The 16,299-nt window shown below is 41.2% G+C and overlaps 1 protein-coding gene across 1 annotated transcript in view; it reads left to right on the top strand.

Moving 5' to 3' along the window:
* Positions 1 to 15,757, top strand: part of TSNARE1 (t-SNARE domain containing 1) — a 637,975-nt gene extending 622,218 nt beyond the window's left edge. Inside the window, exons 14-16 of the mRNA XM_030553891.1 lie at positions 155 to 237; positions 13,801 to 14,263; positions 14,880 to 15,757. Of these exons, the coding sequence (XP_030409751.1) occupies positions 155 to 237; positions 13,801 to 14,263; positions 14,880 to 15,439 (1,106 nt within the window). The 3' untranslated portion in view covers positions 15,440 to 15,757. The remainder of the gene's footprint in view (positions 1 to 154; positions 238 to 13,800; positions 14,264 to 14,879) is intronic.
* The last annotated feature ends 542 nt before the right edge of the window (positions 15,758 to 16,299 follow it).

Raw genomic sequence — 16,299 nt, 5'->3', positions numbered from 1 at the left:
GGGCACCCCCTTGCTTTCCAAACTTGCAGACAAAAGGATGTGTGGGTCTTTCCTGTTTGTTCATGCCCCCCGTTAAATTACTGCATTGTTGTTGGTGTGAATTATTCCTTTAGCTTTTTACCATGTAATTACCTTCTATTATCTTAATTTACAGATAGTATTGAAGCCAACATTGAGACTGCATCTTCTAATGTAGAATCAGCCAATGAGCAGTTGGCTAAAGCCAGTCAGCACCAAGTAAGTTGGTCTAAAAAATCCTATAGATACATTCAGTAACATTATTTAAAATAAAACAGTTGAAAGCTGTTTTATTTCCATGAGCACATGGCACAAACTCTGCTGTGTTCTTGCACTACCTGGAAGTATAATAAAGAGTAGTCTAAGTGAAAGCTAAAGTCTTTCATATGATTAATGGACCAGTGTTGGCAACTTGGATTTGGAGTAGTCATTTAGAGATCTGCATATTAGAGGCATTTCCCAGTAGGAAACTGAGCAATTAGCTACTGTTGTTCTTGGAAGGATGGCATAAAAAGTGCATCATTTAAGCATATATGTTCTTCTTACTGGAATGTTTCCCTATAATCAAGCAACTCAGTGTTGCCAGCAAACAAGATGCAGTTGGTAAATAATGGGTAAGGAAATGGTTTTCAGCACTGTTTAAGGCAATTTTCATTTTGTTGTCGTCAGAGCAAGAGTAAATTACACTAAAAAAAGTTAGTCTTGTTTGAAAATAGCTGGACCAAAAAGAACAGCTTGACTTTTTGAGGTCAATACTTTCTAGGCATGAAGACAGGGAGAAAAAATCCCAAATCCATTAAAGCTTAATTAGTACGTACATTGGATTAGACAGACCAAAAGTTGTTAAGGTAAACTTTGTTTTTCTGAAATATAAATGTATTAAAGCCCAAAGTTAGAACCTTCTCTTTGCTAATTAGTGTAGGGCATAATTCTGAAGATCTTACTCAGCAAAACTCATTGGGAGTTTTGCCTGAGTAGAGACTGCAGGCTTCTGTTCACAGGAGATGAAGTTGTATGCTTTTTAAAGTCTGTCCTTGTTGTCTGATCATAGGTACTGTAGGATGGTAAGCATGTAATATTAATGTCTGTTCAGGCAGAAGCATTTCTGTGAAACATTGGCACAACCTAAATCTATAGAGGGGGAACACTGGATATATGTTTGGGCCAGAAGCACACTTTTATGCACAAATCTCGTAGTCAATAATGCATTATAGGCAATGTTGTGGTTGGAATAAATTGGGTATGTTCATGAATTACCTCACATGCCTGGAACAACCCAAGATTACTGAACTCTGCTTAACAGAATTTTCCTGTCAACCAACTTTAGATATGATCCATGGGACTGTACTCTGGTCTCTTTGTAGAGTCTGCATTCCAGATCCCTTAAGTTCATAGCATAGTGAACAGAATATCCTGTATGGCTAATACTATGCCAAACTAAACCACCGTTTTCCATACATAGTGTTGGATGTTTATAAGTACATACTTGAGACAGACTGAGCTGGATGACTTTGTAGACCGCTTGGCTTGAAAGGGGCTGCACTGGTTGGAACGTCACACCCTTTAAAGCCATTAGCATTCTTTGCGCTGCTCTAAGCTCTCTCTCTGTGTAGCTCCCTTGTTTTATTAAACTGTCACTTTGCCATTGTATATTCCTGTTACCCACAACCTATAGCATGTTGGGGTTCTCCTATAAATGCAGGCTGGGTTACATGCATATGTTACATATCTCTTCTTTATATTCTTTATGAATGTATTGAAATATTTGAGTTTGAGACTGACTGTAGTCCTTAATAAAGGGATTTCTGTTGGGAATAAAGTTAAAGTGATGGGTTACTTAGCATAGTGTTCAAACAGAGCATAGAACAGTAGCTTCAGCCATGCAACATGGACCACTGGCCGCAACCCAGACATGACCATAACAAAGCATAAGCAAATAGCATTTCTTCAACTCTTACAAAATAGTTTTCATCCAGTGATAAAAATATTTAAACAAATGGAAGTATGCTCCAGCTAAGCAACTTTGCCTGGTACTTTACTTTTGCAACTGTCTTCCCCTCAGCCTAAGATATCTGTGCTGACAGCAGCAGTTTGCTTCTCTGCTGTGACTCTCCCCATCCTCCTTCCCATCTGTCTGTCTGTCTATATGGAGGAAACTGGAAATTTCTCATTACATAAAACCCATGCAAGAAACACACTGTAGCTTATCTTCAACGACTTTGCGGCCTCTCCTGTTTGCGTTTGGGCTTGGAGACTTGTTCAGTTTGCCACAGATGTACTTGCAGAAGAGGGGCCTCTGCTTCATAATATATGTATATGTGTATGAACACAGCCTTGTGTACGTAAGTGTACTTGAATAATAATTTCTCTCTTTAGTAACAGACAAGAATAGCTGGTCCAGTGGTTAGGGCACTATTTTAAGACTTGGGTTCCAGGCGTGGGTTCAGGTTCCAGCTCCCCAACAGATTTTCTTAGAGACCTTTGGCAAGTCATTTAGGCCCAATTTTTTAAAGTCTCTAGGCACTGCCTAAATCCTTATAGAAAACTGGAATTATGCTCCTAAATCAGCTAGGTGTTGCAATGCTGAGTGCAGCAACACCTAAATACTTTTACAAATCTGGGCCTTAGACTCTCTATTTCTCAGTTCCCCAGCTGTAAAGCAGGGAAAATAGCACTTTCCCACCTCATATTGTGAAGATAAATATTTAAAAATGTTGAAGTGGTCAGATATGATGATGAGAGGGGCACATATGTCTACCATAGATAGAGGTTAATACACATACTCTCTGTACCTATCCAGGAGTTAAATGAAGAGAAATAATATCTTAATAGTGTGTCTTGAATCCTTGGCAGCTGCTGTAAATCTCTATAGCTCCATTGACTTTTGATTTATACCAGTAGATATCTGGTCTGCTGTATCTGGACTACAAGCAGCGGAGGTGGTGGGTGAATTTCTACTGACCATGATCTTATGAGTGAAAGAGGTGCTACGTTAGCCCAGAGGCATAACCGAGTTAATTATTTCAGTGAGGATGTTCAGTGGCCTGGTATATATGTGTGTTCAGCATTGGACAGGCTTAACCTTCATAGTGGACCATAAACTGAATATGAGTTATCAATACGCTGTAGCTGCAAAAAATGCTAATATGATTCTGGGATGTAGTAACAAGTGTGTTGTTTATAAGACATAGGATGTAATTATCCCGCACTGCTTAGTACCAGTGAGGCCCCAGCTGGAGTACTGTGTCCAGTTTGAGGCACCACACTTTAGGAAAGATGTGGACAAATTGGAAAGAGTCCAGAGGAGAGTAACAAAAATGATCAAAGATTTAGAAAACTTGACCTGTGAGGAAGGTTAAAACTGGTCATGTTTAGGCTTGAGAAAAGAAGACTAAGAGGGGAACCTGATGACAGTCTTCCAATATGTTAAGGGTTGTTATAAAAAGGACAATGATCAAATGTTCTCCATGTCCACTGAAGGTAGGACAAAAAGTAAAGGGCTTAATCTGCAGCAGGGGAGATTTAGGGTAAATATTAGGAAAAACTTTCTAACTCTAAGGGTTGTCAAGCTCTGGAATGGGCTTTCAAGGAAAGTCATGGAGTCCCCATCACTGGAAGCATTTAAAAACAAGTTGAACAAACACCTTTCAGGGATGTTCTAAGGTTACTTGTTCCTGCTATAGCACAAGGAGCTGGACTTGATGACTTCTCGAGGTCTCTTCCAGCCCAATGTTGCTATGAATCTATAATTCTAGAGACACAAAGGGTAACAAAAAAACATTCTACAAATACATTAGAAACAAGAGGAAGACCAAGGACAGGATAGATCTGTTACTCAATGAGGGGAGTGGGGGAACAATAAAAGAAAATGTAGAAATGGCAGAAGTGCTAAATGACTTTTTTGATTCAGTTTTCACCAAAAAGGTTAGTAGCAATTGGATGTCTAACATAGTGAATGCCAGTGAAAATGTGGTAGGATCAGAGGCCAAAATAGGGAAAGAACAAGTTAAAAATGACTAAGACAAGTTAGATGTCTTCAGGTCACCAGGGCCTAATGAAATACATCCTAGAATACTCACGAAGCTGACTGAAAAGATAGATGAACCATTAGCGATTATCATGGAAAACAGGAGAGATTCCAGAGGACTGGAAAAGGGGAAATATAGTGCCAATCTCTAAAAAAGTGAAATTACAGACCAATCATCTTGACTTCAGTACCTGGAAAGATAATGGAGCAATAATTAAGCAATCAATTTGCCAACACCTGGAAGATAATACGGTGATAACTAACAGTCAGAACAGATTTATCAATAACAAATTATGTCAAACCAACCTTCTAGCTTTCTTTGACAGGGTAACAAGCCTAGTGGATAATGGGGAAGTGGCAGATGTGGTATAACTTGACTTTAGTAAGGCTTTCGATACTGACTTGCATGACCTTCTCGTAAACAAACTAGAGAAATACAGCCTAGATGGAGCTACTACTATAAGGTGAGTGCACAACTGCTTGGAAAACCATTTCCAGAGTTATCAGTGGTTCATAGTCAAGCTGGAAGGGCATATTGAGTGGTGTCCAACAGGGATCAGTTCTGGATCTGGTTCTGTGATTTAAATAATAAGCTTATAAAGTTTGCAAACAATACCAAGCTGGGATTGGTTGCAACTGCTTTGGAGGATAGGATTAAAAGTCAAAATGATCTGGACAAACTGGAGAAATGGTCTGAACTAAATAGGATGAAATTTAATAAAGACAAATGCAAAGTACTTCACTTAGGAAGGAACAGTCAGTTGCACACATACAAAATGTGAAATGACTGCCTTGGAAGGAATACTGCGGAATGGGATCTGTGGGTCTTAGAGAATCAGAAGCTAAATAGGAGTCAACAGTGTAACACTTGCAAATAAAGCAACATCATTCTGGGTTGTATTAGCAGAAGTGTTGTAAGCAAGACACAAGAAGTAATTCTTCTGCTCTACTCTGTGCTGATTAGGCCTCAGCTGGAGTATTGTGTCCAGTTCTGGGCGCCACATTTCAGAAAAGATGTTGACAAATTGGAGAAGGTCCAGAAAAGAGCAACAAAATTGATTAATGGTCTAGAAAACATGACTTACGAGGGAAGATTGAAGAAACTGGATGTGTTTAGTCTGGAGAAGAGAAGACTGATGGGGGGGACATGATAACAGTTTTCAGGGACATAAAAAGTTGTTGCAAGGAGGAGGGAGAAAAAAATGTTCTCTTTAACCTCTGAGGATAGGACAAGAAGCAATGGGCCTAAATTGCAGCAAGGGAGGTTTAAGCTGGACATTAGGAAAAACTTCCTAACTATCAGGGTTGTTAAGGACTGGAATAAATTCCCTAGGAAGGTTGTAAAATCTCCGTCACTGAAGATCTTTAAGAACAGGTTATACAAACACCTGTCAGGGATGGTCTAGATCAGAGTTTTTTCAAACTGTGGGTCGCGGCATGTAAGGAGCAGGTTGCCTTCCCAGCAGTGCTCCCGTCATAACTACTTTCTGTTTTCCAAGCTTGAAGCATTACTTGTCTGTACACACTAACACTAAGCAGCCCCTTTCAAAAACCTCCATCCCTCTAACCCCGCCATCCACTTCCATAACCGATCCCTTCACTTTCCAGCTCTTCATTCCTCTTTCGTCTCATTCTCTTGATCTCCTCTCCTTCTACCATCTCATCTCGCTCCCAATATCCCTTCATCTTCCTTCTCCTCTACTAATTCTGGACTTTTCTCAATCCCCCATCCCCCCCCTTTTTTTCATTTTCAGGATTGACCCTTTGCTGCCATCATCACAGCTACCTTGAACAGTCTGTTCACTTGCATTGATCTTACTAATTTGTTTCTCCCATGCAGATCAAAATCCACCTTGTCAGGATGCCTATATTCATGCTCCATGGTCTACTTCCCCGCTTACTCACAGCAGTCCTTCCTAACCTTTTCTTTTTATTGAAAGTGAATTTAGTAATGTTGTATTGCAGCACTGGGGTTTCAGCTCTGGTTGCAACAGTTTCCAGCTTAGCAGAGTGAAAATCACCTCTGCTACTTGCTTCAGATTTAGGGTCTCTAGGAACACATAAAGACATATAGATACGATGACAAGTACAAGGTCTAGTTTCTTTTGTCAATTTTGTTTGTTACAATTAAGTTTATGAGTACCAAGCATATAGAAATCCTGTAAAGACCTATGCACAAGTTAGAAATATAGTCATACTCACATCCTTAATTATATTCTTAAGGTTTGATGGCTGCCTTGCCAATTGGTCATCAGTAGAGGGATGGTTCTTGCTGGAATTTTCCCATAGGGAAGTCATTTTACCCAGTCTGGGAGACCTCTTTTCTCTTGTGATTCTGACTACACATAACACGCCGGGCATCAAAGAATCCTGTGGCACCTTATAGACTAACAGACGTTTTGAAGCATGAGCTTTCGTGGGTGAATACACACTTCGTCAGATGCATACAGTGGAAATTTCCAGGGGCAGGTATATATGTATGCAGGCAAGCTAGAGATAATGAGGTAGTTCAATCAGGGAGGATGAGGCCCTGTTCTAGCAGTTGAGGTGTGAAAACCAAGAGAGGAGAAACTGGTTCTGTAATTGGCAAGCCATTCACAGTCTTTGTTCAATCCTGAGCTGATGGTGTCAAATTTGCAGATGAACTGAAGCTCAGCAGTTTCTCTTTGAAGTCTGGTCCTGAAGTTTTTTTGCTGCAGGATGGCCACCTTAAGGTCTGCTATAGTGTGGCCAGGGAGGTTGAAGTGCTCTCCTACAGGTTTTTGTATATTGCCATTCCTAATATCTGATTTGTGTCCATTTATCCTTTTCCGTAGCAACTGTCCAGTTTGGCCGATGTACATAGCAGAGGGGCATTGCTGGCATATGATGGTGTATATTACATTGGTGGACGTGCAGGTGAATGAACCGGTGATGGTGTGGCTGATCTGGTTAGGTCCTGTGATGGTGTCGCTGGTGTAGGTATGTAGGCAGAGTTGGCATCGAGGTTTGTTGCATGGATTGGTTCCTGAGCTGGAGTTACTATGGTGCGGTGTGCAGTTACTGGTGAGAATATGTTTCAGGTTGGCAGGTTGCCTGTGGGCAAGGACTGGCGTGCCACGCAAGGCCTGTGAAAGTGTGGGATCATTGTCCAGGAGGGGTTGTAGATCCCTGATGATGCATTGGAGAGGTTTTAGCTGGGGACTGTATGTGATGCCCAATGGAGTCCTGTTGGTTTCTTTCTTGGGTTTGTCTTGCAGTAAGAGGCTTCTGGGTACACGTCTGGCTCTGTTGATCTGTTTCCTTATTTCCTCGTGCGGGTATTGTAATTTTGAGAATGCTTGGTGGAGATTTTGCAGGTGTTGGTCTCTGTCTGAGAGGTTAGAGCAGATGCGGTTGAACCAATCCATGCAACAAACCTCGATGCCAACTCTGCCCACATATCTACACCAGCGACACCATCACAGGACCTAATCAGATCAGCCACACCATCACCGGTTCATTCACCTGCACCTCCACCAATGTAATATACGCTATCATATGCCAGCAATGCCCCTCTGCTATGTACATCGGCCAAACTGGACAGTCGCTACGGAAAAGGATAAATGGACACAAATCAGATATTAGGAATGGCAATATACAAAAACCTGTAGGAGAACACTACAACGTCCCTGGCCACACTATAGCAGACTTTAAGGTGGCCGTCCTGCAGCAAAAAAACTTCAGGACCAGACTTCAAAGAGCAACTGCTGAGCTTCAGTTCATCTGTAAATTTGACACCATCAGCTCAGGATTAAACAAAGACTGTGAATGGCTTGCCAACTACAGAGCCAGTTTCTCCTCCCTTGGTTTTCACACCTCAACTGCTAGAACAGGGCCTCATCCTCCCTGATTGAACTACCTCATTATCTCTAGCTTGCCTGCATATATATATACCTGTCCCTGGAAATTTCCACTACATGCATCTGACGAAGTGGGTATTCACCCACGAAAGCTCATGCTCCAAAACGTCTGTTAGTCTATAAGGTTCCACAGGACTCTTTGCTGCTTTTACAGATCCAGACTAACACAGCTACCCCTCTGATACTTGACACTGTGCATGTGACTTGTACTCAGAATTATTCTTACAGTTAATTTTTCGCAGTGCTACTCATTGGTACATCTCTTTCCATAATCTTGTATCATAGGGTCATTCTTTGGTCTCTTACTTATGTCAGCATTTCTCAAGCCTATTGCCTAGTATGGCTAAGCTAAAACATACAAGCCTGAGCCTATAGGCTGTGTGTTTCTGCCCTTCTTACCTAGATACCTGATGCATACGTATCCCTTCTGACTACTGATCAATCTATTATTCTGTTGTCCTACAACTTAAATATATTTAGTATACAAGTATTATATATGCATGTTTGCTAATCAGAACATCATACAACACACAATGAATGAATGATAAAATGAAGTAATGAGCTACACCCTCATGCCACTCCTTGTCCACGGTTCCTGCCTACTCTCAGACTTCATTACTGTAGCAATATCCTGTGAACTTGCAAGGTATTTTGGTATGAACAATGCCTTTTACAGTTAAATTGTATTGTTCTTTAACATCCAATGACAAATAGGCTGGTGCAGGTGGTTCTGATTAAAAGTGTGTTTTCTTTTCTGCCTGCTCCGGTGGCTGCATATGAAAGGCCGGCTGAGATTACAGATCAGAGAGTGTTTTATTCTGAAGCATCTTCTTTCTGTGTGTGTGTTTTATTTTATTGTAAATGCAGCCCATTACAAAACAGCTGCTTACCACTGGAAATGGTATTCGAGTCAGCTGCAGTCCAAGTGATAAATGAGATGAGTGAATGCAGGAATTTAACCTCAGCAAGGTCTGAGCCATAACATTTATTTAAACCCATCTTTTCCTCTAAACAATGGATCTGTGTGATCAAATATTTATTGGGATAAGGTTTGTTTAGGGCTTTCAGATGGATGCTTGTGAGTGGAAAGGGGGAGTTTTGCAGAAGAATTCTGATAGCATCTAAGCATCTCTTCATTCAGACTATCAAGGGAGATGATTTCTGTAGCTTGATGTTAGTTTAATCATCTTAATTTTTGAATCCTGGCCAATGGTTTGTTTACAAGAAACAAAATTTGTCCATCACGTGTTTTGGCCCAAATGATTCTGTGTTTTTATGAGAGAAATATACTATATAGATTGTACAGGAGAACATGTCAATGAGGCAGAATCTGTTACATAAGGCCAAGAGTGAATTCAGCCTGATGCATACTGGGCATAATGACGTCAGGATAAAATAGCTTTACATAAATTAAATTTATCCTGATTGCATATTTAGGAACATAACTTTTTGTAAGAAATGGTCATGCCATAAGCACCTAGTAGAGCTAGCAAACCAGCCAGACAGCTGCAGGAAACAGGTGGCTTAGTAAAGTTAGGTGAGTTGACAAGGCCATAGTGAAGTCATGATCTCCTCAGGAAGGGGGGATTCTATGTTTAAAATATCAGACCAGACATTTTTCATTATATTTAGACTGAACCATTTGACTTGAAGGGAATTATAGACATTATTGTCAAGCTGACTCAGAACTAGAGCATTTGTGGGGTTCATGTGAGTATCCCTGCTGCTGATAGGAGTTCAGAGTTTAGGCAGTATAATGTCTTATACATCTGTGAATGGGGGTGTGGTACATGTCCACATGTGTGGGTGAACTTGTCTCTTTTTTCCACCTGGATATTTATGTTCAGTATACTGACTAAGCCCCTGAACCTACTTTGCCCAGGTGGTATGGATAGAGTACTCATCAGCTGAGGTTACTCTGCCAACTCATCTTTCCTGGCAATGAACTATGGCCTGTTGAAGTGCTTTCCTAAGCAGCAGAAAGTTTATCTTTTTGTTATTGGGCAGCTTCAGGGTATAATTTGGAGCACCCAGTTCTTAAAATCATCTCAAACATTCATGAAAATGCTTTATTTTAAAAATAAACCCATGAACTGTATATCAGTACAAATAAATGCTGCTGACTCTTTAAAAATGTCCAATATATTTATGTGTGAGCAACATGGCCATGCATACCTCCTAGTTTTTGATCGTCTCATATCTTGTAAACTCAGGGGGCTTGAGATTCACTTCTGTTTGGATGGGAGATCTTCAAAAAGCCCAGAGCATATTGCAATGAGTCGTTTTAGGATGCAGTGCTTTCTCTCTGACTCATTGCCGAATCAGTGTCCCAGCATTGAATTAGGGGCTCTGCTTCTGGAGAATGGTGCCCTTCAGATGAGATGGAAAACAAACGCCTAGATCACTTATGGTGATTAAAGAGCCTGTGGCAAATTTTGCAAATATTGGGGTACTAATTACCTAAGAGAGAGTATCCAGAATGCTTAACCATCTGATTCTGATCTCATGTACATACGTGTAACTCGGGACTAGGTCCATTGAAATTATGGAGCTTCACCAAGGTGGAAAAGAGAGAAGAATCATGCCTTAGAAATCTAACCATTTCCTGCACCGCTGGAAAGTCCTTATGTTTGATTTTCATTTATCTTAAGATCCCCTTTCTCTGAGTGTTGTGAGTGTAACTGAGAATCAGGCCCATTGAGTGCAACAGCAGCAACTTACAGTATAATCCATTACTACTACTATTTGGTATAATTATTTCATAATATTTTTATACTTCTCAAGCCAATAAGGCCGTTGGACCTGATTTTCATATACACCAAGGCCCCTTTACATCACTCTGGCAGTGTAAAGGAGCCTTAAGGCTCGTCTACATGAACATTTAGTTTGTGGCAGGCTAGAGTGTGAGTCTTACCCAGCAGTATCCTGCTGCGCACTAATAGTCTATGTGGACTTTGCTGGTGCACACTAATAGTTCCCTGGTGTGCTTTGATCTATTCCTTTTCAAAGCAGGGTCGATCGAAGCACACTGAGGAACTGATAGTGCGCTTCAGCGGGAGCCAGGTGGACACTTAATGCAATACTCCAGCTTGCTGCAAACTAAATGTTCATGTAAATACATGCTGAGTCTAAATGAGAGTCGGGCCCATTGACATTGAAATCCATTGGGATTTTTAAGCTCTTGTTCTCGTGCATGGTATTTGATATGCAAACCAGATACTTGGTGCCAAAACCTTACTAAAATCCTTATCCTGAAGCACTAAAATCAGAGGACAGTTTTGCAGTGACTTCATTGATGCAGGATTTTGCCCTAAGTTAGGTGCCTCTTTGTGATTATTGGCATCCTAAATGAGCAACATATTGAGGAACTGAAGCTGTTTGATAAATATTCAAAACCAACCCCCTGCTCTAATCATATCAGAATATCAATCCATCTGCCGACCTCTGGTATCTTGTCTCTTTCATTGTTTGACACCTAGTGCTGACACCTAGTGCTTCAGTAGAAGGTAAAATCTCCCAATAATACATTTAGGGCCTGATGGCAAAAGAAAGAGTCCGACTGAATTAAATGGGATTTGGATCAGTCCTTAGCCTGTTTGGCCCCACCTCCCGAATCCTAAGATTTGATTGTCTGTCTCCTAGCTTGCATAACTACAGACTGTGATATTACTGGCCATCTTTTTAAAACCAGCCCTAATAATTTACCATATCAGGGAACTCCACAAGATGACTTTACAGCATAAAGAAATATTTGTCTTTATTTGTGTGAAACATACTTGTGTATCTAATAAGGCTTTTGTAAGGATAAGTTCATATTTGTGCTGCTCTTTCATAAATGTGACATACTATGATAGTGCTAACTATTCTTCATTAAAACAGTTTTGCTATTACTACCATTTAATTCCAGCATCCTTCTGTTTTTCATATTATGTGATAGTTAAAAAACAGGGAAACTGATATTTTTCCCCCTCTGATTGTTGTTCAGAATCTGACAAATGTAATTTACTATAGGGATACATTTAAAAAGAAGACCTGATATTTTCCACACGTTTTAAGGAGAGGTTGAAACTTGTTTGCTAAATTAATATCAGTGACTGTTTAGGTGTATCTGTAACACTCTTAAAATAAAACAGAGCTGTTCAAATACTACTAATTTGGGTTACCTAGGTTTTGTTTTTTTTCTTTTTTGAATGTTGTGTTCTGTAAAATTTTCACAGATCCAGAGACAGTTTGGGTTAATTAAATACGTGTAAATCAACAGTGATTCATTTGGGCCCTATTCTCCTGGCACTGCACATGTTTCACACAAGTGTAAATGTAATAGACTTCAGTGCACAATGATTTGCTCTTATTTACACAATGTGTAAGTTGGAGAAGCATGCCCTTCACCCCATAATTCACTCTGTGTAACCTACAAAGCACCAGAAACTTATGTAGCCGGACACCAAACTCCTAGAGGGAATTGTGCCACCCTGTAAACCAAAATCAACGGTGATAAAAAGATGGTGCAAGTTACCTGTAATTAGATCAGAAAAGATTTATAATTTGTCACATTTTAAGAACGAGTTCCTCACATACAGAGAGGCCCAAAGAGAATGCTGCGATAGAAAAAGCAGCCAACAAGGAGTTTGTAGATAAGTAATCCCATTCCCTCTTCCGATCCTACACCCACTTTATCTTGAACCCTTCTATTGCTTTTCTTGCTACGTCCCCTCTCCTCTCTTATCTCTAATTACATCCCCTTTTCTGTGACTGCCAAATTGGTTTAAGTTACAGTTACATCTATTCCCTGACCAATTTACACCCCGCCTTACTTCATTGCTGAATTTGGCACCAGGACTTCTATGGGAGTTGCACCTGCTAACTATCGTTCTAACAGTGTAACTGAAGAAAAGACCTCTGGGAATAATTCTTTACCAGCAGGGAGTTGCACAAGATGATGTAATGGACTTATGCCTCCAGCTATTTTGTGTCACTCTAGTGCCGCAAAGCAGTTGCAAAACCCTGTGTAACCGACCAGATAAATGCGATTCACGGCAATTTTACCCCACCAGGCTATACCAGTGAATCTGGCCCCAAATATCTTTTCTGTCTCTTGTTTGCATGATTCTTACCATCTGATGCTTTTAATCTGCCTTTTTAAGCAGCTATAATGCTAACATGCAGACTCTTTAGGCTTGTTTCTGTATCACAGTCATGGTTGTAAATAAGGAGCGGCTCTAGTGAAGTCAAGGGGGTTTAACTGTTGTAAAAATAAAAGTGAGATTGGGATCAGACGCTAGGAGGGTGATTCTTCTTTTGTGTAATTCAGGAGTAACTCCCCTTAAGGTGTGGGAATTGCATAGTATAAAACTGCTGCCAGAAAAAAATGGGGTTTTCCAGCTGTGTGTGATGTTCTGAGCCTGAGAGAGTCCAGTGAGCCTGATTCTCTTCAGACCTACACCAGTTTGACTTCACTGGAGTTACTCCTCAGTTATATCAGGGCTAGTGAGTGGAGAATCTGACCCAAAGCTTATTTCAACCTGTTAAAGAGTGTGGCCCAGATCCTCAGCTGGTGTAAATCATTATAACTCCACTGAAGTTAATAGAGGTATACCAATTTACACCAGCTGAGGATTTTATCCTTGTGTATCTCTTCATTTCTGTTCCAGTGAGGCTCCAGTAACATCAAGTCCCCTCATGTAATGTTTTGTTAGTCATTGTCATTGTTAGCAAGGATACAGCTATGTACTTTGCCACATTATGGCCCAGTGCACGAGCAGGAACTGACCAGCATCAGCGTAGCATGCGTGTTTCATGAGAGTGTTTCAATGTGCAGTGGTCCTGATGAGAATCCACCATCAAATTGCCCCTTCCTGTTTCGTTTTTTGCAAGAGGAGCAGATTTAAAATGGCTGCTGGCCCCCGGAAGAGGAAGGAAAAGTTTTCTCCTGTAGAACTTGAGATTTTGGTGGCGGAGGTGACCAAAAATCATGCTAGGCTCTATGGGAGTGAGAGAGTCAACCTGAGCCAGCCAGAGAGGGAGAAGATATGGTGCAGCATTGCCAGGAAGATCAATGCTGTTGCCAGGTCCCCCAGGACCACCCGGGACCTCCGGAGGAGATGGGATGATATGAAGAGGCGCACCAAGGAGAAGCTGGTGGAGATGAGTCGCTCAACAGGGGAGCCCAGACCTGATACTGTGCTGGTGCGGATTTTGGAAAGTCCTTTGCTTGGGCAGGAGGCGACTATTAAACAGGCTGAGGCCAGAGTGGTGGCAGAGGAGGAGGATGGTGGTGGTGGTGATGATGATGTTATGCACACTGATGGCCCTCATATACCTCTGGAGCTTCAGTCAGGTAAAGAGTCCTAAACAAAACCATTCATCCCATCCACACACATCAACAGACTGGGGAAAGCTGGAGGGAAAGGGGAGGGTGAGAAGCCTTTCTCTGTAAGGTTATCTTTGGTGGCTGTGAAGTGATCTCCACTGCAAAGTTAGATTGCAACAGCCAACCTTATACCAAGAGAGGTCTCTGCAAATGAAATCTCAGATCCAAATAGGCAGAACCTCTCACACAACAGCTTTTGATCCTGGAGTCTTATGTTTCACCATCATCCTCCAGGACAGGGATGCCTCCTTGTACAGGAGCTTGGAGTTACTCAAAGGAATTCAGCCTGCCGAGCAGGAAGTCATCTATGGGACACGAGGACATTTAACATCCTAGGACCTTATCACCTAATATTTCAGATAAAACAATTACATGAGAGAGAGAGATCCCTCTGGTTCACAAATACAAAGCACGAGACCTATTGAGACATACACATGCACACAGTCAAACTAATGCCCCTTTCCTAAGCTCATGTGCACACCCACACAGCAGACATTGTTCCTTTAGCATATTAACTAAAGAGGCTGCTTTCTATGTTGCTAACGTGTAAAGAACTTATTTTTGATATTTTGATCCCCCACAGATGAGGAGGAGGAAGTGCCTGGTTGCACATGGGTGCCTTTGAGGACTATTGAAATGCCTATGCCAGCTGAGACAGATGCATTAGAGCAGCGGGGGGCACTGCACACCTCAGTTTCCTCTCCTTCCCCACCTTCCTCCCCCCAGATGCAACAGCGGGCTGCCTGTGGGAGGCAGTCATCCCAGACTGCCCAGCATCCTAAGCGGAAGTACAACATCTCAGAGTTTGAGAAGCAGCTGATGGATGCCCATCTCCAGCAAAGCACCCTCTTGTCCTCCTGGTACCAGCAGCAGAGCTCCCTCATGATCCAGCAGAACCTCATCTTGGAGAACTTAGTGGAACAGAACAAGAGGCTAGCAGACAATGTCGAGTCACTCAACCGGACACTGGAGAAGCTGGTTGACTACCAGCAACCACGCAGGGAGACAGTACATTTTGTGCAAGACTGCACCTCTGGGACTTCTGCCCGTCTGCCCTCCCGGATAGCCAGTGGCGAGTCTGTGGGGCAGTCAGGGATCGAGGTGTTCTCGGGAATGATCTTGAAAGTCGAAGAAGAGATCTAAACAGAAACACAGACTCTTCTCAAACACTATTTTTAGAGTTTTAAAAGACAGTTCTCTAAAGCGAACACTTTTTATGATGGGTAAAAAACTCCTCGTGTTTTGTAGGTCACGGTAAATGCTACAGAAGCTCTTTTTTTTAGTGGGTCAAGATTCTTCCGTATATTCTACACAGTCTTTTTTGGTTGCCCAATATAAGACAGGATATCATTCTTTTTTATAACCAGCAGTGCTGTCCATTTATGAGAAACAATTTTGTATCAGTTCTTTTTATTGTGAAAGATATTTTTCTTACATAAATCCAAAACACATAAAAATAAACTCCGTTCATATTTATCTTTACTCTTAAGAGTCTGTACCCCATGGATATTACTCTTTTCCTGAAACATTTTTAGGACGAGGTTTAAAAAAAAATAAAAGAAATCATTGCTAAGGCTGTGAAACGTGAGGCCCTGATCCTGCTTCCATTGATGTCAAAGAGAAATTTGTCATTGACATTGATGGGAGCAGGATGGCGTTCTTATCGCTGTTTGGATTACGTTTGCTGATTTAATAATGCTGGTGAGAGTTCTTTTAAGTTTGTTTTCTAAGTTTAAGCATACGGAATTCCATTCATTCTCCCTTCGGTCTATCCCGACTCTCTCACTAGCTTTGTGTTTGAAAGACACACGATGTATGAATGAATGGGGACATTTAGGACTGTAGGAATATAATACTCAATACTCAATAATACAGTTCAACGTCGCCAGCTTGCACTGATTTTATCACAAATCTCATGATATTTGTGTTTTTCTGAAAGCCTCAACTACATAAGCATCTGAATTTTCCTTTTAAAAACCCTAAATGTCTAGTCCACACGGTTT

The sequence above is a fragment of the Gopherus evgoodei genome, chromosome 2, assembly GCF_007399415.2.
Source record: "Gopherus evgoodei ecotype Sinaloan lineage chromosome 2, rGopEvg1_v1.p, whole genome shotgun sequence".
NCBI lineage: Eukaryota > Metazoa > Chordata > Testudines > Testudinidae > Gopherus > Gopherus evgoodei.
This window is presented reverse-complemented; position numbering and strand designations above follow the sequence as displayed.